At 40.3% G+C, this 25,759-nt stretch overlaps 1 protein-coding gene across 1 annotated transcript in view; it reads right to left on the bottom strand.

Annotated features, from left to right (window-relative positions):
* Positions 1 to 18,436: 18,436 nt before the first annotated feature.
* The window catches only part of LOC143121791 (globoside alpha-1,3-N-acetylgalactosaminyltransferase 1-like), a 52,323-nt gene continuing 45,000 nt past the window's right edge, over positions 18,437 to 25,759 (bottom strand). The window contains exons 3-6 of the mRNA XM_076282382.1: positions 25,290 to 25,379; positions 25,133 to 25,171; positions 19,442 to 19,576; positions 18,437 to 19,302 (exon numbers count right to left, since the gene is read on the bottom strand). Coding sequence (XP_076138497.1) covers positions 18,615 to 19,302; positions 19,442 to 19,576; positions 25,133 to 25,171; positions 25,290 to 25,379 — 952 coding nt within the window. The 3' untranslated portion in view covers positions 18,437 to 18,614. The remainder of the gene's footprint in view (positions 19,303 to 19,441; positions 19,577 to 25,132; positions 25,172 to 25,289; positions 25,380 to 25,759) is intronic.

Genomic DNA, 25,759 nt, shown 5'->3' with positions numbered 1-25,759 from the left:
GAACCTGACCTTTTTGACCTTTGGGTCATCCATCATTTTTGGCATAAGGTGTCCCTTATCACTCTCTGTTGTTGTGCGATTGGATGCACTAACCGCCGAGGAGATAAGCCGGGGTTATGTTTTTACCGGATCTGATAAGGAGAATTCAGAGAGAAGACAACTATGGATACAGGCTATCAGACGTGAAATCGTTTCAGGAATGGGACCTGGCAACCTTCACAGTATAGGCCCTACACGTCTGTGCAGTGATCATTTCATCAAAGGTAATTTCAACATTTGTTTGAATACAATGGGTGTATGATCATGTAATTAATCGTGTTGTTAAGTTACCCTGTAGTTTCGTTAACCACCAGCTGGTTCCGCGAGTCAGCTGTTTGTGTTATGGGTCTAAACTAGGCTAACAGCTGTCGTCTTTTGCTAACAACAACAAAAGTTGTGTGATAGGTTGTTTTGAGGTTTGTGATATCTATGGTTTTCAATGAGAACCAGAGATGACCCAACAACAGTAGAGCTAGATTATTTACGGAGGAATTATTACTGCTCGATTATAAAAAAAAAAAAAAACTTGTCTGTTTCACACAATTTAGCTAGTTAATCCTAGTCCCCTATGCAGCTAGCTTGCTAACAGACTTGATAGTTACTAGAAAGACCTGGAACTAACGTTACAGGACTCAATGTTGAAAATACCCAAAACTGTGTGTGGCAATAACGTGTTTTATCTATTATATTATCTTATTTTATTATTTCAGGTACCAAATCTGATGACCCGCTGTCCCCTGATTGGGTTCCGTCCGTCTTCTCTCACACCCCTGCCACCAAAAGGAGGAAAAGGGAGAAAGACATGGAAAGCTTGTCCCATCATTTTTATTTTGGCCACAGAGAAGAGCTTCGGCTGTCAATGCCCATGATATGTAGACAAACTTACCCTAGATGTGCCTGCATAATTGATTGTTTCAAATTTTTTATAGAAAAACCCAAAGACTTGCAAGAGCACAAACATATTCAACCTATAAACATCATCACACCATAAAATACCTAATAGGCATATCCCCACAAGGAACAGTCATATTCATATCTAAGGGATGGGGAGGCCGAACAACAGTTTTAGACAAAGTAGTCCATGTGTGTTGTGCCCTTACAAATGTGGCACCCTCAATCATTCCTTCTGGTTAAATACTACAATAATACAATGTAAATATGCAATGATTTATTTATACAAACACACACTGTAAATAATAATAATAATAATGAATATATGACATTTTATATATTACAATAATACATGTATTACATTTTCACTTTAAATACCTTTGAGCATTGTATTTATTTGTATTCATCTGTTTTATTTATGTATGTGCATTTTATTTATTTATTGAATAAGTCTGTAATTGTCTGTCTAACAGTGCAATTCAAAATTTAGCACTTTTCATTTGTGCACGCTTGCGTTTTGCCAATTCCTGTTTGCAGACACTGCACCTCCAATTCAAAACACTAAGATCAGTAGTCTGCAAACAACTTCTGTGCATGTACAGTCTCTTACAGATTCCTGATGTACACTACATGTGAGCACACTTCACCTAACCCGGCCATACAGGTGCAGTGGCCAAATCGAATCAGTCCCTCCTTTTCCACAGCAACCCAAATTGTCAGAGGCGATTCATTCAAGCTGTAGGAATGATGTGCCTAACATAGAAAAAGGTTTTAGTTAGATAATGTATATTATTCACAAGCACAGTAGCCTACAACAGATATTTTTTAAAGCTACACATTTCTTTCCTTTTTTTACCATATATGTTTACATTTTGCATCACGTGGGTAGACAAATCAGACGAACTGCAAGCTCTGCGTCCTGCTGGGTTTCACTTCTAAGTGACTGTCATGAAGTCTCCTGTCATAGAGACAGTTGACATAATGGATAATTTCAGATTTATGATTCGCTGATGTTATGTTTCATGTCAATCGTGCGCACCTTGTCAACAGGCAAACCAAGCAACTGCTTGGAGCCCCGAGCCGCTAGGGGGCCCCCGACCTGGTCTCAGCGCGTTTGCCGGTGGGTCAAGCGAGAATTTCGTCCATAGAGATTGAATGATGTATTTTGCGTGCTCCTGCCCTGTTGTACAAACAGTACGTGCATATATAGGTCCTATGCTATGGCCTTATGAACAGCGGATCTGTGTTCAAAAAAGTTCAAAGAATCCGCACATATTTAGGCAACTGTGGTAAACGTCAATCGAGGGTGCAGTGATGACGGATCAACATCGGATTTTGGCATTTAGCCTACTCAATGAAGCTATACTAATGTTAATTGGCAGAAAGATTGAACATGGTTTGCTACATCTATACGACAGTAAACTTCAGCTAGCTAGCGGCAGTTACAACTAGTTAAGCAAAGAGATGGTTAACGTTATGTTTGTATTAGGGCTGTCAGCCATAACATGTTAATCGCGATGCAGTAAGGACCAAGCATACTTTCATACGTTAATTTGTTAGATTGCCCGATTGCGTCAAAAAACACACCCTTTCTTCTTTGTTACATTGCTCCGGAACTGTTCATTGCAGCGAGATAAAACTTGTATTGTGTGACAGAGCATAAGTGGGGCTTTCCAACGAGACGTGTCTGTACGATCAAGTATGAAAATAAAAGAAAATCATGAAATTAAATCAATTTGCATCATATTTACAGTCTCTGCGTTCACCTGCTCACCCATTACTATCGTTTGAATTACTCGCAAACCCGTGATCGCATATATATGGCAAGCATATCAGATGAAAGAGGAGACACAGGGCTGTCCATTGGTACCATGAATCTCGATCCTTCTGGCTTATAAAAACAGACGAAGTAACTGCAAAATAATAACGTCATGTCCACAAACCAACGCTGCACACTCATTATCTTGTTTGAATTACTCACGGACCCGTGATCGGATAGATATGCCACGCACGTCAGATGAAAGAGGAGACACAGAGCAGGGCTCGAATTACGTGGGAGCCAGAGGGAGCCGAGCTCCCATAGAGTGAGGACAGGCTCCCATGAAAGCAACAAAGTCAAAAACCTAAGGGGGTCTCTCATATCTGAAGGTGTCTGGCATTGTAATTTAATCTTAAACAACCGCTCATTATCCATCCCTGTGCGATCTCTTACCATTAAAGACGTAAAATTAAAATATAGGCTAGGCTACGGGACGTAGACCTACACTACGCTCTTGAACGCAGCATGACACTTCACCACCACACCACTAGACTATATGAGCAAACCGTATCGATTTGACAGCACTCGCAAATCTGAAGAAGTCACCCTGCTTTGATGTGAGTGTTTTGTCTATTTGCATATGCGTTCATTGGGCTAGCCTACGTGGTTTGATACGTGCTGAAAAGTCCTGTTTGCTGTTGAACTTGCGCTTCACCTATTCTATGTTGATTGACAAAGCCATAAATTATGGCCCATAATGCAGCCTACAATGATTGTGTTGTCTGATGATATAGCTACCCTCTGCCATTCAGAGCTCCGGAAAGTTCCCAGCTATTTTGAAACACCTGTTAGCAATCTCTGATGTCGGAATATTCAATGGCTACCCGACAATATCTCAGTGCAAACTCCAAAAATGTTCGTCTATTAATTTTCCACGGTTCAACACATTAGCCTAACATAGTTTGGCTGGCTTTATTCATTTCTGCCAGTTAGTGCTTTTTCCCCTGTGTATAAGTTACACTACATGCATTATTGTGTTTGACACTGATGATAGCCTATCTGAGACGGTGGTCTGGTTTAAATGAGTTACGTTGTGAAATTGAGAATGCACAGACTAAATCGTTTAGTCTATTTCTTTGTATTGTGAAATTGAAATGAGATATGGACTGTTATAATCAATAATATGTTGAAATTAATTAAAAGTAATCAATTTTCTATTAAAAATCTATGTCTGTTGTGCGCGTGTGTCAAGGTAAAGCCTAGGCCTACCGTGCGCATATACTGTACTGCACAAAAGCGCCACTTGCGCCTAGGCTATTTCATTGTATCACCTTGTTAGGCTATGCGCGGGGTGTGCCAACTTTTTATGAGATAGAGACCCCCTTAAAGACAAAAAGATAATTCGAGCCCTGACACAGAGCTATCATTTGATATCAAGTACATCCTTCTGGGTTATAAAACAGACGAAGTGACAGCAAAATAATAACTTCATATAGCTGGACTTACCCCACGTTTACGAATTTTTGTCTGTTTTTGTGGCAAAGCATGTTTATAATCCAACGCTATCGTTGGATGGTTTCTCTATGGCAAAGCATGTTCATACATACACCATGCACTCAAAATTATATTTTGTGAGATACATGTCAAAATATAAGAATTTTTATAATACACTTTTTGTGTTTTTATCATTTAACATAATAACCTAATGGTGATATAACATAATGGTGATAACACTTGTCGGTAGGGCCCCCTTGGAATTTTTGCTTGGGGCCCCCACAGACCCTAGAATCGCCTCTGCGTGCTTACACGTTCGCCAGTAGGTGGCGAGAACGCATCTGTACGTGATTTGATATGATATGAGAAGAAGAGTACATGGTGAATGAATGACATGTTACTGTTGTACTGCGTCTACTTATTAAGTGTGCTTGCAAAGCACACTTATTGTTCTTAAGTTTTATTATTATTTTTCCCGTCTCCCTAATTTTTTGTCAGCCCTAGCGCCTAGGCCCTTTGAGACAGAGACACCGTTCTAACTTTAAAACGTCCGGTCAGTACCGGTGTAAGTTGGTCGCGAAGATGACGTCAGGTGGGCGTGCCGTTCGTCCGCCATATTGGATTGAACAGAAAGTGAAACTAAATTTTCACAGGTCACAAATTTGATCCGAACGCCACGAAACTTGACGTACATTATCCTTGGACCAAGCCTCACAAAAGTTACCGGAAAGATTTTTGATTTTCGAAAGCGTTTGCCCGTCACAGCCAAACAAAATCAGCGGCGAAGCTCCGAAACAGGAAGTCGTCCATATCTCAGGAACACTGTCACATATCGATACCAAATGTTGTATATGAACTGGGGACTCCAATGTGAGGGTCCATAAGCTAAAAAAAAAAAGAAATATTCCAAAAGTTTCCATCATTTTGCATACCACCCACAGGTATCTGGTAACTCTCACCATTGCACCATTCACCTTCTATCACAATGCCTTCCAAGTATGCGCAATGCCTCTGGGTAGCCACAACGTCTCCAGGCAACCTTGCCCACTCATGAAATCTTTGCTCTGCCATGGGATAGTATGGACTTACGAACTGAAATAGTAAGGAGACCAGTAGCTATATATAGCTTACATAATAGAGTTGTTTTCACATTGACGGTATTCAAATTAAATTTTTCATTATTGTTAAATATCATGATGGGGGAGTATTATTAAAAATGTTACAAGTATGCAAATTCATATGTTTACGGGAAATTAGGTTTTACTGGGTTGTTTTGTTGTAAAGACATGCAAGGCATTCTGGGCCGTAATGAACAGTGGTCGGCAGCACTCTAGGCTACGTATTAATATGAATAGGTGTTTCTGTAAACCTAGGGACAATAAACAGCTATCTCTGTTACAAAAACGAGCTGGTAATCGCTCATTGAAGAGGGAACTATGATAAAAAGATTGTTTTTCTAAAAGCATGGTGTTGACAAAAGAATAAGCAGGAAATGCCACGTTAATCTTAAACAGCCTACATAACGCTAGGTGGCAACGTTGTATTATATTTCACTAAATGCGGTGGAATTAGTGTGAACTTCACAAGGAAGGAAGGTGCAAATATTATGTAATTTATCATGGGAAATTATTGGAAATGTTATTTCTTGTTTATTCTAATTGCAAACCACACACATCCATTCGTAATCACACGTACACATTTAATACTGAAAGACCCTAATTTCGTTTATTTGATGTTGCCCCTAGCAACCCTGGTGGGTGCAGCCCAAAGATTCTAGAGCGCTCCGCTCTAGAATCTTTGGTGCAGCCTACAGTAGTCCAGTTTCAGAGTGACGAGCTAGAATCTTTGGTGACGAGTTCGTGGCCAAACAAGTGCCCAAAATATAGGTTTCCATTGTGTAGAACTGTGCTGGATGGTGTGCGTCCTTTATGAAAGTAAGTGTTTTATAGAGTTACAGACATGAGTCATGTTGTAGTGGTCAACATAAATGTGCCCCTTCTGTTATTAGAATGCTAAGCGGAGATGCATGCTAAGCAGAGATTAAGTAGCCTATCATTAATTTCTTGTGTGGCTAGCTATAGGGAGGAGATGTATGTTGCTAATTGGGATTTATGTTGTTTAGCGTAATGTCATGGTCATTTAATATGAGATGCTTGCGCTCGTAACTTCGTCACTTGTAACTTTAGGACTGCTATTTTTTTTACTAACAGTAATTCACGAAGCACTTTAGCCCTAAAAGTAGCACCTAAGTCTGTGACAGCTTAAAAGAAGGGGCGAGGACTCCTAACGCGATGTTTTGAAATGCGAGCTTCCAATCGCGAGGGAACTTGCATTGTAGGCATAACTAAGGGATGCAATAACACCACCAACAACCAAAACTAGCCTACTCATTGTCAACATGTACATTAAATGTAACGTTTCATTTGAATCAAATTAAAATGTTTTCTTTGCAAACGTAGGCATATGGTGACAGATTAATTTAATAATGCTGCTGTGTGAATCACGGTAAGCACGAATGAAGTGGCCACTTCTTAATGGGACTCACTGTATGGAAGTAGGCTAAGTAAAATAGAGATTTTTCAAATAAGATAAGGTTAGGATATGCCCGCTTGACAACGGCAGAGATAACTGGCCTTTGGCCATAGCAACCATCCATTTAGAATGACTGGCCTTCATAGCAACCAAGGATCTTAGCTGTGATTCATGTAGCTACAGTATGCATACAATGTGATGCAAAGTATAGAAAGGTGATGAAATATACAGAGACAGGTCAAGAAATATTGTGCAATGTAGACAGTAGTATACAGTTGATTTACAGAAGGTGGTTTAGAGTAATATGAATTAAATATAAATATGTGCAGTGTATTAGCAGGTATCTCATACAATAAGTAGAATAATGTATGTAGTAGTAACATTATAATAGTAGAAATAATAATATAGATATATGCAGTGTATTAACAGAATATAATAAAACAGAATAAATATGGATATTCGATATGACAAATATAACAGAAATTTATACAGCTATGTGCAGTGTGGAAACAGTGTTATTGTAGTGCAGAAACAACATTATAAGAGTAGTAAGAATAAGTTTATGTGCAGGATGAATAGTATAAAGATCAGTAGAATAACTATGTATAAATGTAATTACAGTAGGCCTATGTACATTTGTAAATAAATAGAAAACTATGGGTGAGAGGGATAAATTAATTTGATTTAATCGTAAAAGTAAATTGCATTCAATTAAATTGCAATTAAAAATCTTTCCAGTAGGCTTTAATGTCACACAAAAAGTACAACTAAAGCTGAGCTTGATCAACTGGAACGTCTAAAGAACCAGAACTTGAGTGTAGTTTTTTGCTGGGTCCCAGGCCATGTTGGTCTGAGGGGAAATGAGAAAGCGGACAGTGCTGCTAAGCAACCCCTCAATGAAGAAGTCACAGAATGTCAAATCCCTGCCCCAGACCTTAAACCTATACTGAATTCTTACATCTCAGATAAGTGGCAATCTGAATGGGATTAATGTACCAACAACAAGCAAGGAATGTGAATTTTGGCACATTTTCATGATCCACTGGGTCGTTAATGGGCCACACAAAATACGGTGTTGCTAAAATTACTCCTATTGTGGCTATTAGAGACATGCGTTCATGAGTATCCAGCTACATTCAATGAGTTAAGTAAAATACATTCACACACACAAAAAAACATGTTGTGGACATTCCTTTATTCTGAGATACATCATCAATAGGCTCTCAAAACAATCCCAAACAGACATAAGGTCTTTATAGAGCAAATCCATATAGATTATTTGTCAAATAAACCAGTAAAACAGAATTAGGGGATGGAATATATAACATTCACACTCACAACATAACACTTACGTGGTAGTGAGTAGAGGGTCCCTAAAGCCAAACCGAAGTATCCCGAGGTCCTTATGTGGTCGAATAGAGAGTCCAGAATGAATTTCATCAAGCCAGTACCTTTCCGGAATATTCTCTTATACTCTTATTGCTGAGTGTGTTGTAACACGCTCTGGAAATTCACAATTTCGTCGCCGTTTTTTTTATTTAAAAAAACATAGTCCAGTGTTTCTTTCGAAATTGAAATGAAGTTGTATGGACTGGACTATGTTTTTTTTTTTTAAACGGCGACGAAATTGTGAATTTCCAGAGCGTGTTACACAGCAATAAGACTCCTACGGACTTTCCCCTGAAGGTGGCGGCAAAGATGGCTACATTTCCAGAAAGGTAATGGCTTGATGAAATTCATTCTGGACTCTCTATTCGACCACATAAAGACCTTGGCATACTTCGGTTTGGCTTTAGGGACCCTCTACTCACTACCACTTAAGTGTTATGTTGTTTGGAACTGTAGAAGACGTATAAAAATAGCGTTTTGTAGCGGCGCAATTGAAATGCCCCGCTCACTTCCAGGCTACGAGTTGTGACTGAAAACGGTACAATCGAACTTTATCAAAACACATCCAAATGACATAATTTTGATGTCAACTCAACGTATGTACCCCCAATCATCCGGAAATCGATCTAAAGTGCATTTTACTCCGGATAATTCCTTTAATGCACACAATGGACACAAAACACAAAAGTCTCTTCTACGGGGCTATTTATTTCATTCACGATTAGAGTTTTTGTTGTTGTTGTTGACGGCCCATAGATCCGGGGCTATAGCCCCGAATGCCCAGGTCTAACGACGCCACTGGTTCCAGCTCGCTATGGATGGCATGTAAACTCCTATCTCATACACATATCAAGGAAATGGTACATGATATGTAAAAGACTTTCACTCACCTTTTAGGTTGGTGCTTACATATGCAGTTGTAGTATAGGCCTACAATTCACATCTGGTTTTACCAGTTTGAAACACTAACAGTATTGTGTACACACAAGGAAGTCAGATGATGAAGAAAACCATATAGTTTGGGTATTGTATGAACACAAACAAATGTAGGTAGTAAACTCTGGGTCCATATTTGATGGCCTGGGATAGGGAAGTGAAATAATCCATTATAAATAACTTCCTGCAGAGAAAACATTTCAGAAATTATGTTTTGTGCAAATGGTTTAGCACAGTGGTCTCCAACACGGTGCCCGCGGGCACCAGGTAGCCCGCGGGACGGCTATGAGGCGCCCCCAGCGCACTTTCTAAAAAATAGCCAACAGGTCACCTGCAGATCACGCTCTAAAAACACGCTCCATTGTGAAGTTTTCAATAGATATTTAAGTCTAGACCAGAACCATTTTAAGAATGTATGTAGCCATACATCTGTAACAATAAATTGATATTGGTGATACCTTATAAATTGTAGCTGCGTTAAAATTTAGCCTTTGGCTTCAAATCCGTTTCCCATTCAATCTTTAAACAACAACGGAAGCGGAGCGCACACGCTGCTCGCACGCATAGACAGTAAAGGGGGAAAAAACTTGCTTGTCTGGTGTAGCCAATGAAAGCATATCTTTGCAAAAGTTCTGTGGCCATTCCATGTTCGTCAAATACGGTTCTTGCATGATTGTTCAAGGACTGAAAAACAATTGCTTTAGCTCACAGGCCTTTTCTCCTCCGTAGGCAACTGCCGTATAATAGCGCTAAAAATGTTATAGCATGCATGACTGAGCAGGACTGTGCATTACCCTTTTTTGTCAGATCATGGATCATTTCAGGTGTGCAATAACTTTAAAAGGAGTTTTCATATGTTAGGGTGGTGTGGGCGATTACTATTGAAATGTTAAAACCGAATTGTCCACTGAAATCAGAACTTAAACATCCCCTGAATTCATAATGGTGGGTTGGTATAAATTGGGTACAAATTGTAACCCAAATTATTAATTGCACAAAAAGAAAGTTTTTTTGTAAAAAAAAAAAAAAAAAAAATAGATTAGATTCCCCATGCAAACTTTGAAATGAACAAACTGAACAAAAATGTTGGTAGTGTTGCATAGGTTATTGATATTAAATTTGAAAATACAGTTGCTTAATATATAAAGACGTATAGGCCTGCACAAATAATGATCATTTAAAAGTAAAAATCACATAGGCCTATTATTTAGGAGGACTACCCTCGCAAAAAAGGGGTGAGGGTATGTTTGTTTTAAATGAGTAGCCCTCCATATGATTTCGGGTCTTCAGGTAGCCCTCATTCCCAAAAAGGTTGGAGACCCCTGGTTTAGCACAACCATAGCTTTAGGTGAACGGACATGCGGATCATCCACCTGGACTCCATCTGGACAATAAACTGGACTGGTCAGCCAACACGGACACACTCTACAAGAAAGGGCAGAGCTGCAGGCTGTACTTCCTGAGGAGGCTGCGGTCCTTCAATGTGTGCAGCAAGCTCCTCAGGATGTTCTACCAGTCTGTTGTTGCCAGCGTCCTCTTCTATGCAGTGGTATGCTAGGAGGAAGCACAAAGAAGAAGGATGCGGGGCAACTTGACAGGCTGGTAAGGAAAGCTGGCTCTGTAGTGGGAGCTGAACTGGAGTGCATCACTTCAATATCTGACAAAAGTACCCTGAACAAACTGATCAACATCTTGGACAATGAGTGTCATCCACTCCACAGCACTATTGTAAAGCAGAAGAGCCTGATCAGCTGGAGACTTCGCTCACTGCCTTGCACAACAGACAGACAAGGAAGTCATTTGTCCCCAGGGCCATTGAACTGTTCAATGCTTCACCTAAGGGAAGAGGAGAGATAGACTTCTCCGCATAGTCTGTCTGCCTCTCCACCCCCTCCATGTTTGGATACTGTCTGTCCACTAGCCACTTTTTACCACTGTCTTACTGCCTCAGTATGCATAACCCCTCCCTCCATGCCACAGCCAAATTGTGGCCACACTTATACCTTTTCTTAACATAGAATATCTAAATCTATAGATAGATAGATAGATAGATATAGTTTTTTTCTATAGTTTTTTATATTACCTTGCCTACTCGCTGATATGTCCATACTTATTTTATGCTGGTCTTTAGACTTTATTCTTGCACTGTTGGACTTACTCATTTGCACCATCACCATGACACTCACTCACACAGAGCACCTTACCTTACCTTACTATGCACAGAGAATCACAGGCTCAGTCCCTGCCTCAGTCATTGCAAGCGCCTGTTGATAAATCACCCACTATGTGGATACTGTTTTTAGAATTGATTTAGATTAACTGTTATTTAGTATAATTTGTATTTTAGTATATTTAGTATATTCTTTATCTTCTACTGTCCTTATTGCTTAGTTGTTTTTTTATATTATATACCATTACTTTTTTCTGCTGTTAGTGAATGTGGGTGTGATGTCTGCTACTGACCTTGAATTTCCCCTGGGGATCAATGAAGTATCTATCTATCTATCTATCTATCTATCTATCTATCGAAACACTAGAGAGCAGCGACAGCAGCAGTGACTCTGAAAACAGCTAAACAAATTGTATAAACATTATTACAGAAATTAGTTATCACCCTGAATTGTAATCTGTTTGCCTGTTTCATTAATTGTTTTTTGTTGTTGTTGTTTTACAAATTGCTGCTTAATGTAACTGTTTTAATCAGTATTTAAAAAAAAAAAAAAAATACTCCACACATGACTCCTGTGTGTTTTAGTCTTTCAACATTTAGTTGCCTATCTTACACTCCAAACACCTGGATTGAACTCCAGAATAACCCGCCTAACCCCAAATCCTGAAATCTTTTTTTTAATTTCGATAGAATAAATAAAGCTATCCCACTTGTGAAAGAATTTTAGAAATACTAGACATTATAATACAAATAACAGATCTTGCATAAATATGCAAACTATGTAGGCCTACTATAGAAACAGAGCTGTACTACAATTCACATCAGTTAACAGATTAACAGTAAACCTTTCTTGGATCTTGTTTGACTTGATAGGCAATCATAGGCTTGAAATTTAATTCCCTCTAAATGTGTTAATGGGTCTGTAAAATGATCAAAATATTATTTAATCTGTAAAAGTTAACTTCACATGGTATTTTGTTTATTTTAACAACAACAAAGGGAAAAGAATGCTACCGAATATAATGGAATGTTCTTTAAATATTTATATATATATCTTTGTATACCTATGAATTAAGAGACATTGTTAACTCTCACATTCTAATTACATGTACAATCAAGGCTTCAGATAAAAGCCTATCTTCCACTCTTTTGAAAGGTGTGCTCAGTTTGTTTATAGCATAAAGTATCAGGGAGATATGGCCCAGGATTCATGGATATAATTAAACCTTTTTAGCATGATTGGGTGATTCCGGGGAGTTAAAGCAGAATTTGAGGTAGCATTGTTTTGACCCTAATTACAAGTTTCCAGCAGCTTGTTGACCGGGTTGTCCACCCAGGTTGTGATCCTCAGACATCATAGATTTAATTTTTATATGACAACCTTTTACAGCAGCCCATGTCATCTAAACCCCCTTTGCCCCCTGGGTATCACACACATATCAAGGAAATGGTACATGATATGTAAAAGACTTCCACTCACCTTTTAGGTTGGTGCTTACATATGCAGTTGTAGTATAGGCCTACAATTCACATCTGGTTTTACCAGTTTGAAACACTAACAGTATTGTGTACACACAAGGAAGTCAGATGATGAAGAAAACCACATAGTTTGGGTATTGTATGAACACAAACAAATGTAGGCAGTAAACTCTGGGTCCATATTTGATGGCCTGGGATAGGGAAGTGAAATAATCCATTATAAATAACTTCCTGCAGAGAAAACATTTCAGAAATTATGTTTTGTGCAAATGGTTTAGCACAACCATAGCTTTAGGTGAACGGACATGCGGATCATCTCAGTAGTTATTTTATTTGCGCATATATTTGCGTAAGCCATCCAATTCATTCCAGCGAGGCGAGTGAAAAAAATGTTTATATAGCTGTGTCATTGCATTTTTTGCATTGCATTTTTTTTTTTATATCATTTTTTTTTAATACAGTTTATTGACCACATATCCATTCGGAATTGTTTACTACTTAATTGTTCAATAAAAATATATGTAGGCTGGGTTAGCGATAGTTTTTGTCTGTTTAACATTTTGTTTATAAAATGCGTAATTTCCCTCCAGAACGTAACCCTACATGACTGTCTTTGGTTCAAAGCTATGGTTCAGCTGCAAGCAACGTTCAAATATGATTAGGAAGTTTAAATCCTGTGCTTGTAAGCGGAGGGAAAGATTGGAGGTGCAGCAGAGGAGACTTAGCCTGGCCTTAATTGCCTTCCTACGTACTTCCGCTCGATTTTCGTCTGGGATTCCGGCCATTGGCCTCGTTCGCAGCGGTAGATTCGACTCCGCGCCAATCAGCGAGCAGGAGGCGGGAGTTGTGAGAGACGACGTCGAGATTCTGCGCTGTGTTTGAATTGTAGTCCTCGAGGAGTTGGCAATGGCATAAGCTAATGAAGCAATTCAGTCCGTGCTGGCTACGCTTCCAAATATTCAGGAAATGAACTCCGAACAAAAGGAGTGTTTAACACATTTTATGGGATTTGGGAAACGTTTGATTTGTATCGCGCAGTAGCCTCAATATTAAATTACAGCATGTGCGGCAGACCTGGTATGAATGAAGCGGCGTGTTTTCAATGATGATCACATCTAGCTTTGACAATTGTGATGATATTGTATCGCCGAGGCTATTTGCCCCCGTGTTGGGCTTTCCCCTGTCTTCCCGGCGTGTGCGTGTGTGCAAGTGTTTGTGTCTTCCTCTCCCTCCTGTGTCATGGAATGTGTCAATGAGTTCTGATGTGTTTTGATTGGGGGGAGGTGTCCGGGAGGGAATATTTAAGGGTATGGATAGGTTAGCGATTGCTAAGGGGAGGGAATAGAATAGGGGGTTCTAAGACGTCTAAATTTAGTCAGAGTAGAAGTGGATTACGTGCGAGTGAGTTGTGTTGCGTTGTGTTGTTGGCCGATGAGTGTGAATGACGAGTGATTGAGACCGTGATTTATCAGCGATCAGTTTGTTGTTTTGTAGTGGACACCTCCTGTTGCCCGTGCACTAGCCTGTACATCTATAGGAAACCGGAGTTTAGGAACGATATATCAGCCTCCCCGTCTCCTAACTTCTCATCTGCGTTACAATATGTTATCTTCAACCTTACTGTTGAATAGTTATTTGCTATTTTTCCACTAACTCTTACATTTGTATCGCAAAGCTGGCATGGTCATTTACATCCATCTTGTTCGCTTTGGTGGGGAATGATTGTTGTGGGCAATTTCTGAGCGTTGAAGTGTAGCCTACTTCACGATCGAGCTGGCGCATAACACACGTCACTGCCAAACGTTAGTGATTGGGTGAAATCAGATCCAATCGTTTCAAACTTCTACAGAGTCCACGCATCCAGCTTGCAAACGTTCGTCAATAGCCGAGATCCCAGACCCTTGTATAAGCGAAGCGTACCAAGGGGATGACAAATGGCCAGGCTAGAGGAGACTGTCTGTCACATCAAGCTGTGCCCCACTGACAAGGTAGGCCTACTTTTGCCAGGCTCAGGCCGAACATGAGGCTGACACGTCGCCTGTGGTGACGGAGACAGTTGCTAGCGAGGTGGAGAAAGAAACTAGCCAGGTGGTGTCCTCCAGCATTGAGGAGGAGTACTTAGAACCTACCGATTTTGATGGGGGAAGAGTTCGTAAGAAAAAGCGTTTGTGTTCAGATGAACACGCAGATGAGATTTTAGAAGACAGCAGGGACAAATGTGTTACTACATACTTGACGTCTTTGTTTCTCAGTTTGAACATCGATTTGCCGATTTCAAGAGAATGGCTGAAAAATTTGCTGCCCTGAACCCGAAACATTTTACTCTACCTGATGCGCCTGAAAAAGTTAGAGCGCTTGCGGACTTTTATTCACAGGATCTATCCAGTGCCGACGAAGTGGTTCATGAATTTGTTACATTTTGTGCAATGTACAGTGAGCTGTGATTTAAACACCCACAGAATCCTCCCATTTCTTATCGCAAACGACATGGATCGAGCTTTTCCTAATCTTGCCATTCTTTATTTACTTTACTTGACGATTTCAATTAGCAGTGCGAATGCAGAAAGAAGTTTTAGCCGACTGAAACTCATTAAGAGCTTCTTGCGCTCCGCCATGGTTGAGCTGTCCACATTGGCTGTCAGACTTAGCGCTCCTCTGTATCGAGAGAGACATTGAGGTCAATAAGGATAAAGTTATTGACAGATTTGCAAACATGAAGGAGAGAATGCTGAAACTCAAAATAGATTAAATGTTTTTTGCAGTGTGCATGTCCTTTTAGGCCTGTAAAGCTACGTGTCTGTTTTTTCCTTTGTTGAGAAATTCTTAAAAGTGGGCCAACTTTTAACGTTCTTGGGTTCACAGTCGCTCATTTTCGCATAGGCAAGGGCTATGTGATATTTTCATTTACGTTTCTTTTCTTTAAAAAGGATGGGATAGTTGTTGTCCCTTTAACTCATTGAATGCCAAGCTGTTTTCGGGAGCTTTGTCCTAGAGTGCCAGCAATCTAGACCATTGTTGATGATTTTTGTACAGTCACAGCATATTCTGTGTTATAGCTATGAACACGTACAATAGTTCGATTAAAAGGTCAGACTTTAAGCTCTCAGTGGGTGCAAACCGTGTATTTCTACACGCCTCTGTTCCTGAGAAATCCCAAGCTAAACAGTGGCTAGTTTTCATCAAAATCGCTGTTTTTTTCTAGAAATAGAGATATAACGTCTTTCATGAAATATGTGTTGCCTGTTACTCATGTAAACATTCCGGGAAGTGATCAGTGAGACCTGGCGAGACTGCCACCTCGTGATAGACCCACGAAAATGGCCTGGTTTTGACGTGACGTGCATGCGTCACTGATTCGACCCAAAGCAACAACCGAGTTATGATAAAATGTCCAGATAAAATGTCCAGATTGTGCGTTTTCATGAGTTTCACGATCGTCATATATTTCATTTCTATTCATCACAGAGTTCCCAAAATCACATATAAGGTGTATTAGAGTGTCTAGTTTCGTAATTTAAAAAAAAAAAGCTAAAAATGTAATATTACGTTTTTGGCACTCAACGCATGGGGCACTCAATGAGTTAACATGCTAAATGAGTTGAAGTTGTTGAGCAACGTTGTTGTTTGTTTGACCGGAATAGAAGCTATGATCAAAGGCTTTATTTTTTATTTTTTCTGGAATAAACATATATTAAATATTTTGGTTGGTTGGCTACTGCATATTACATGTGTGAATGGAAAGGTTGGTGAAATTACGCTGCAAGCCAACGCGACAGTGCGGGTTACTTATCAGTGAGGGGGGTGGGGGCAAACATCTCCCACCCCCCTCACACAATACCCGAGCTCCGCCCCTGTCTGCAGTGGTTACGTTTCACTTGCGCAGGGACGCACACACATTGCATGCATAAGCGCAGTGACTGGAACCTCAGAGTGGACTTTGACCGGCAGCTCAAGTTTCCAACTGAGATCACCACAACCAACCTGCGACCCGACATCATTCTGTGAACTTGGCACTTCGACAGATATGCAGTGCTGTGAGAGGGGGAGTGGATACAGTAGAGCGGAAAAAAGCCTATGTGTGCTTCTTTTACCGATATATATTTAATGATATCTTTTAAATTTCTTATCCAAACAACAATCGAATTTGGCACTGCACTTACTCGTGCCTGTAGCCTGTAGCACTGTAGCCTGACACTTGCCACATTTGAAATCAATCGGACTAACGGTTCGACAGATATGCGAGTAACAGACACACAGCCAGACAGACATTCCTGTCATTTATAGATTAAAATTTATTTATAGATTAAAATGTCATTTATAGATTAAAACAAATTTAGAAACAGCGATAACCAAAACCCAGCAAAAAAAAAAAATGTCACAGAAATAGTTTCACCCAGAAACGGATTATTCATTAATTTGAGACAAACAGCACAGAGCACAACAGAGGCATGGATGTATGGCCAGACATTCAGTGAGATTATAAAAGTAGATTCACTTATAGTAATTTCCAGCAGTGGTCAGTTGTGTATTGTTGAGAGTTTGAAGGTACAGTCCACAATTCTAAACACACCCATTCAAAAGTGATCCAGTGTTTGTGTCCTGGTTCTAGAAAAGGGGAAACATTTCAGACAGATACACAATATACAGATACACACGATACCGCAAAGGTACAAAATATGACCGCCGCTCAGCCCTGCACATTCTCTCCGCAGAAATAAATCATGCTTGTCAATTTGTCTCCATCCCCTACTCTAGCACCTTTTTTGTATGTAAATGAGTGTGTGCGTTTGCTTTTGTGTGTGCTTCTCTGTGTGTGTGTTTTCGCTTTTAGTATTTTGTGCTGCTCTGACAGTCCACTTTTATTGACTGTTAGTCTACTGTTTTTGAGTTTGGAGATGCACTGTTTTGCAGCGACAGGCTATGAATGCAGACTCCAAAACTGTCGCATTTCCCAGCCAGGTCCATGATAGGCTTTTTGTCACTGCATCCAAAAATGTCTCCCTCTGGATAAAGCAGGCTAAGACCGAGCTGTGTTGCGCTTAGTAAAGGGCGATTCCATCTCCCCGGAGCACTATACGTCTCCGTTGCTCGATTTTATCATTAGCACTGGACAATATTGGAAAATATAGGAAATGCGACGTGTCAGTTTGGCCCTTTATTTACGGTTTCTGCGATTTAGATTAACAGCTCATGCATTCAGCGTGTGCTTGGGTCATCCTGCGGTCAGAAACGCGAAAAACCTTGTATTTTCCATTATCTTCCCAGATCTATCTTGAGACCTACTGAATTTCTTATGCAGCAGTGTCTAAAAAAAAACCCTACTGGTCAAGATTTATGTTCATTTGGCGTTGCAGGAGTGGTGGTAAATGTATCGGTGGCACTCACTGCAATTGTGTCTTTAGTGTGCAGAATCCCTCTTCATCGCACAGTTTGCGCACACAATCAACAGTAGCATAGTTGACACACGTGTCATGTTTCATTTTAAGTAGGCTAAGTGTTAAACATCAGTGTTCAATATGGATTTAATTTCAATCATAGGCATAATAATATTTAGATTTTTTTATGTGAGGGAGAGAACTCAGTTGGGGGGGCACACTGGCCTGTTTGGGCGGTCCTGGCCCCCTAAGGCCCGCCTTTGACGCCGACGCGGTTGTGGGGCTACATGCCCACCAAGTTTTGTGCACCCCGGTCTTTCAGTGTCCTGGGAATCGTTGACACAAAATTACTGAAGAACAAATCTTTTTTTTTTTTTTTTTTTTTTAAACTTGCGGCGGTCATAATTATAGCCAATGAACACGTTGCTTGGGAGGGTAGTAATTTTTGACCTGTTGAGTAACAATTTCAACAACCTTTCATCAGAATCACACCCTGTGCCTTTAATGTTGATAGACGAGTGATGGTTGTTAAAAGTTCCATGAAGCAGCACTAGTTGGGACGCAATTTTTTATTGTTTTTAATCACTGTGGCAAATCGAAGTACTCTGAGCTGCGAGGGTAAATTCTTAACTTTGTCCCATAGGTACTCAGGGGAGAGCAGTTTAGTGGGTTTGTTCTGTATAAAGTAACGATTAAGATGGCTCTCTTCCTGCCAGGCTGCTTCAATGGAATTCTGCTTGTCTATGTTCAGTTGCTCCTCACATGTACTGGTCAGTCTGTACACCACGTCTACATGGCCTCCATAAAGGGCTCCACCATAGTAGAAATCACCCTCTCCCGGTGGAACATATGCCTGAGATGCAATCCTGCGTTCATAAGGGAACTGATTACGCCCAGCATCGTAGTACCAGGGGTGAATGGCTGCCACCAGTTCACCAAACGCCTCTGCGCCAAATCGGTTTTCAAACACCATGTCCACATCGGTGCAGAAGATGAAGTGGGTCTGGGGGTGGATATGGTCCTTGATGGCCTTGCGGATGAACTCCATCCTCCTCAAAGAGATTTCCTGCCAGCGGTTAAATCTCGGAACAGGAAGCACGGTGAGGGACCGTCCAGACGCTAGAGCCACTTGAGGAACCTTGTCCATTTGATCAGTGAAGACATAGTAATGCACTCTGTACCCAAGCATGTAATGCTTCTCGGCACTTTCTAGAAATTGCGGCAAAAGTTGAATATAGCTGTGAAGATGCAAAAAAAACAACAACAAAATAAAACAGGTTACTGTCATAAAAACAAGGTCTATTGTCATATACATGCTTCAGCTGTTTTGGTCACTAACTTGGGGTTTCAGTATTTTTGAAGAGATTTTGTGCTTACTTTCCGACTGCAAAGACCGTAGTTGCTACTGTAATATTCAAAGGCTGGTACATGCTGTCAATTACTTTTGGATCAAAAGTTCCTTCCCATATGATGGGTGCCAACCATGGGGAGACTGTCAGAACATCAGTTCTCCTACAAAGGAGCAAAAAAAGATGAGAGCTGGACCAGATAGTAACAAATATAAGTCTTTTGAGCCTACGGACATGCAACTAAACACGGGCCATTACTTCTGTGTTACCTAGAGCTGTACAACTGAAATGCCACTAGTGTTCATTTCGTCAGATGAGACGAGAAATATGTTCGTCAACAACCTTTTTTTCCATGACTAGTGAGACGATGACGAGACTGCACTAATGTCCTGAAACACTGACTAAGAGTATAGGAACAAACATGCATTATTGTTGACGAAAAAAGATGAGACTAAAATGTTTTGCATGAAATAAAAACTAAGATAAAATTTCTCTTCATTTTTGTCTACAAAATGAGAGGACAGAATATCTAGCTGTTACGCTTTCAATATATTCCGAATAAGATTATGCGCAGCAGCTTTTCTGTAGGCTAGGCTACTTGCTGTTGCTGCAACCCTGTGGCTGCAACACGAAACTACATGGAGCAAGAGCACCGGAGATTTCTGCCAGAGCTAAGCCTTATGCCACAACATGATATACTCAAGTTGCAGCTTCTCTCATACAAATTAACATCCCCCAGAATGTCCATACAATGTTCAGCAAGTAATGTCAACTATTTAACCTGTGCATGTAAACGTACTGACTGAAAAGTCAGAATGAGTATTTATAACTGACGAGAAGCCCTGTGGACAAAAAATATTGGGGGGAAATCAAGATGTGTGAAACACTATTTGACTGAAATGGTAATCAGAAGTAACTTGTTTTTTCACATTAACATTATTTTAACTAAAACTAGACTAAAATGAGTTAGTCTAGATTTAGTCGACTAAAAGTTGTTCAAATATCATTTTTATTAGTCAACTTAATATGACAAAGACTAAAAAGGACATTGTCACAAGACTAAGACTAAATTAAAAATAAGTGACAAAATTAACACTAAATGCCACAGGAAGTCAAGCATGGTTCATGCAGGCTATCAAAGCAGACCAAACTAAAGTCAAATGATCAGACTGTAAGACTTACCTAAGCCGCCCCCCCCCACACACACACACACACACACACACACACTATAGTATAGTCACTGAGAGCCAGATGTACGTACATTTGCGAACGTAGCGTTATCAGTGCCATGGACAAACCACAGATAGCGAACGCTGTAAGTGGTATTTATCAGACGTCACTTCATCGGCTAATCTGCACCTTTCTCCACCCCCTACCACAACGTCCACAACTGAAGGCATAGCCTACATACAAGCGCAGTTGAATGAAGTTAACAGATGACAACATTAAAAAGAATCAAACGATCATGAAATAATACAATGCATGATAAGATGTCAACAAGCAGGGAGATAATGAAGATCAGTAGCTCTACTCAAACTACTTGTGGAGGTAGGCTATGGAAGATTGGTCAAATCTAGCAAGTAGGAAAGTTTAAAGGAATTATCCGGAGTAAAATGCACTTTAGATCAATTTACGGATGATTGGGAGTACATACGTTGAGTTGACATCCAAATCATGTAATTCGGATGTGTTTTAAGAAAGTTCGATGTTACCGTTTTTAGTCAAAAGTCGTTAGCGTGGAAGTGAGAAGGGCATATTATTTTGCCGCTACAAAACGCTATTTTTATACCTCTTCTACAGTTCCAAACAACATTACACTTACGTGGTAGTGAGTAGAGGGTCCCAAAAGCCAAACCGAAGTATCCCGAGGTCTTTATGTGGTCGGATAGAGAGTCCAGAATGAATTTCATCAAGCCAGTACCTTTCCGGAAATGTTGTCATCTTTGCTGCCATCTTTAGGGGAAAGTCCGTAGGAGTCAATTGCCAAGTGTGATCTGGAAATTCACAGTTTCGTCGCCGTTTAAAAAAAAAAAAAACATAGTCCAGTATTTCTTTTGAAATTGAAATGAAGTTGTATGGACTGGACTATGTTTTTTTTTTTTTTTAAACGGCGAAGAAATTGTGAACTTATGTAATAATATGCCCTTCTCACTTCCACGCTAACGACTTTTGACTAAAAACGGTGTGTTTCTTAAAACACATCCGAATGACATGATTTGGATGTCAACTCAACGTATGTACTCCCAATCATCCGTAAATTGATCTAAAGTGCATTTTACTCCGGATAATTCCTTTAAGTGAGACATTCGAAAGACCAACGAAAGTTAAGGTTGCTTTTGATATAGTACAAAGATGCAAAACGTGCTCTAAATAGCGATTATGTTGTCTTTGAAAGGTTCTCTTATTGACACATTTAACCACAATTTGGATTAACACATGCTTTTACAAGGTAGAGATATTTAAGCGCAGAATAGATGTGCGCTTTCACAGGCAGTTTTTGTACATACCGCGGAATACATAATTAGGCGCTTTTTACGCTTCCCCTCCAATCTGTTTTCGGCTAACTCCCACTTTCCCCATGACCCTCCCATGAATGCATATGCATTAGGGGTGTGCATTGGCACTGCCCTCACAATTCAATTTGATTACGATTCACCAGTAGCCTGGGTGCCATTCCGAACTTAAGTCCCACCCCACGGGAAGTTCGGTCTGGCATTAGGCTTGTTCATCTTGTCTGAGTCTGACTTTCGTCTGGCTTTCTACGTAAACGTGATCTTCAGAGGCTAGCCGGGAGGAGCTACAACAGAGGGCAGCTCATCCCGGACAGAAAGGCTACAGTCTGCCTGACGTGACTCGCGGGAGACATCGCGGGAGATATCGCGGAATGTTGTTTGCAATAAACACAGCAGAACTTTCATTCTTACTCATTAAAATGAGCATGATGACTGACGAAATAAATTCTTATGATGTAGTTTAAATAAACCACTGTTGTCATACAGTTAACAGGCCTGCATTGTAGCACATAAATTCAATATCAAGTGTTTTCCCTATATGTGTGTCTATCTATTTAGCCAACAGCAGAAAATAACAGAATATCCAAACGTTTTCAGTAGGCTAGCCTACCATTGTTGCAGAAATCACGTATAAGAAGGTATCCCTTCGATTTCTGTTTATTTTCGCATATTCCAAAATAAGGAAGCAGCATGAGCCTCTAGTCATAATCGTCATGAGGACATTCCTCCCAAATGGCCCTATCACGTCTTTGAACTGACGTCATGAGGGCGTGTTTCAGCTCGTGCAGCTCGTGGAAGGCAACTGCAAGATCTGTCTGCAGGCTAAGACTCCCGCGATATTTTAAGGCCATGTGACATGGTGTCACGGTGGTAAGTCCCTCCCCGGCTGACAGAAGTCGGACAGAATTTCTAACCAGTATGCATTGCATCCATCCCAGTATGCATTGTGTTCAACCCAGCATGCATCACATCAAGTCAGATCTGCACAGATCTGCCGCAAGTCGAACTCCCCTATTGCTCCATTGTGGGGCAAGTATGCTCGCCCTAAATCGGGCGGACTAATCAAATCAGGCTTTACGATGATGGACAGCTGAGCAACAGTGCCTGGTCTATCACATCATCTGAGCACGCTTAGATTAGGCTTATGTTTGAAACAAAAACGCTGTGGCTAGAAGGATACATGGCTTTTAAGACCCCATATGGAAAATTCATATTATTTAATGAGTTTGTATCACTGAAAACGATTATTTCTGAAACTTTGGTTAAAGTTGAGATGTGGGAAAACTGGTGGTTTCACTTTCATCAAGGGAAAACAGCACTGTTGCATTGCGACATGTTCTCTCGTTCGTTTGAAATTTCTGATTGACCACCTGTTCGAGGGATTTGCGACAGCCTTTCCCAGCTGTTTAACATGTTTGTAGCATATCACTGTTCAACAGAATTATTTTTAAAAACAGAGGGGATATAGGAGCAGAACAATGGTTTGTGTGTTTTCTTCCTACACCACGGTAAGCTATTTTGTTGCTCTGATTGGTTAGGTCTATCCAATTGAGTGCAGAGGCATTCCCCCCCTGTATCGGTTGAAACACGCCCCATAATTACGTCCCAATGGAGCAGTATCAGACTCATATTCTGACTAGAATTTAAGTATGACAACGTCAGGCTAATTCACCAGGTAACAATTCGATTCAATTCGATTCTAAGATGCATTGCAATGCATCAAAATTCTACTGCACACAACAAGGCAAATTTTGAGGTCATGAGGCAATACAAGCAGTCAGATATTGAACAACAGATTTTATTGGCTGCTATGTGTGTATTATCACTCTCCTGTATCTTTGACATAAATACCATTAAATAAAATGAAATTGAATGGTACAGGGTATTAGATATGGCATTTTAATAAGTTTAATAATTTAAACACATTGTAAAACAATGTAAAAGCCCAAATTTGGAGACATCCATGCATGTCAAAATTTGATGAATTTCGTGAAGTATCCCACCGATATGAATGGGTAGGGAGATGGGCGCAGAACCTTCAGTAGAATTTATTATTAAATTGAATTATATTATTTACTTTTCTCATGAACCGTTCACCACAGCTATTAACGGCTAACATCGTTTAAAAGCTGAGAAAAAGCTCTTTCATGTGATGTGATTACTGTGTGCTACTTGTGATGTCTGTGTGATGAGTAGGCTCGTTCGCGAGTAGTTCAACTGAGAAGAATGGGTGAATTTGGATGCACTTTCTTTCTTGCCGTGCGCTGTCACTTTCTCCACTGCGTAAATGACTAAATTAATTTGCGCTGTGAATGCTTATTTTGACATGCCATAGGCTAAATAATTTTTAGTCGGACGCAAAACAGAATATCGAAAGAAGGGGACACCTAGGCCAACGTGGCCTGTAAACCTCTGATTTTCAAAGAGGCACCTCAAGGGCCACCTCAAGGGGCAACGATGGCCATGGCCATCGTGAAATTCCTACCCTGCACATACTGCACACACAGTAACGGAGCCAACTCAGCATGCCAACGATCGACATGGTTCGTGAAGTTAGTTGTATTGCCAACGTGCTTGATTTTAGTGTGGCAGGTTTTACACACCGCGTACGTCTTGTCTACTTTCCCATTAACTTCGTATAATCCGAAATGTGCCCAGATGTCCGCTTTCCAAGCTTGGGTGCGGTTTTTTTTTTCTATCGCGTTCATCTCCCTCAGTCATCTTGATTCTTTAGTGTTGTTGTTATGCTAGCTAGTGCTGCCGCTTAGCATGTAGCTACAGGCTGCGCATGTCATTACAAAGTTGCTCCGGAAATGCCCCCAGAAGTAATTGAAACTTCACAACTTTCAAGGCCAGAAAATAAACAGTGACATAATCGATTATGGCACGTTGCCGCATCGATGCTGAAACGTGCATGCCCCACATTGCAATGCATCGCCGAATCGATGCTGAATCGTGCATGCCCCGCATTGCAATGCATCGCCGAATCGATTATTGTTGACACCACTAATATGCATGACACGGAAAGGCGCAATTTGCCATTTTCAGCTCTGGAGACAGGCAGTCTACACTTTTACCTCAGTGCGGCCTGTTTGTACATACCTCGCCATGATTTTACGTGCACGTTGCGAAACAAATACGCCTGAAATGTTCGCAAAAGCGTTAAACGCTACCTAGAAACGCTACCTAGATTGAGCTGTACTTACCCCTGCACCAACACCTGCGGCTGTCGGACCTCTGATTGCCTATGACACAGGATGTGTTTAGTGTGATAATTTAAGTATAAATGAGGATGATGTGCACATAAACAAGGAATTGAATGATGAGGGACATTAATCCTGTTACACTTACACTTACACTTACCCTATTGGATATTTCATCTCATAGAGTGGAATCTTTTGAAACATGTGAGCATCTGAACATTGTGTGTATGGAGGATGGAAAATCATCACACTGAATCAAGAGAAATGTAGAGAAGGTTCATAGATATTTATGCATAGGCCTATCAAATGTTTACTTGATGTCACATAATGTGATGTCACATAAAGTCTTTTAGTCTGTAAACTGCAACTAAAAACAGCTAGCAATCTAAACACGAACAAGAAATTAAGAGGTGAGCTAGAAAATCTACAATGTATTTTAAATGCAGAAAAAGCTGTGGGAGAGCGAATCTATCCTATCAGATAACACAACATTCTCAACGGGTTAAAAGGCACTGAAATGTATTGTGTTTGGGTGTTAGCCCAAAGTTTCATATTCATGCACATAAGGCCTGTTATGTTAGGGATAATGTATGGAACGCCGGTCATTATCGGGAAAATAAGTCCCTTCAG

Source organism: Alosa pseudoharengus, unplaced genomic scaffold (assembly GCF_046254945.1).
Source record: "Alosa pseudoharengus isolate Yale_2024_CS ecotype anadromous, Long Island Sound unplaced genomic scaffold, YU_APseudo_1.1 YU_APseudo_1.1_scf_13, whole genome shotgun sequence".
Lineage (NCBI taxonomy): Eukaryota > Metazoa > Chordata > Actinopteri > Clupeiformes > Clupeidae > Alosa > Alosa pseudoharengus.
This window is presented reverse-complemented; position numbering and strand designations above follow the sequence as displayed.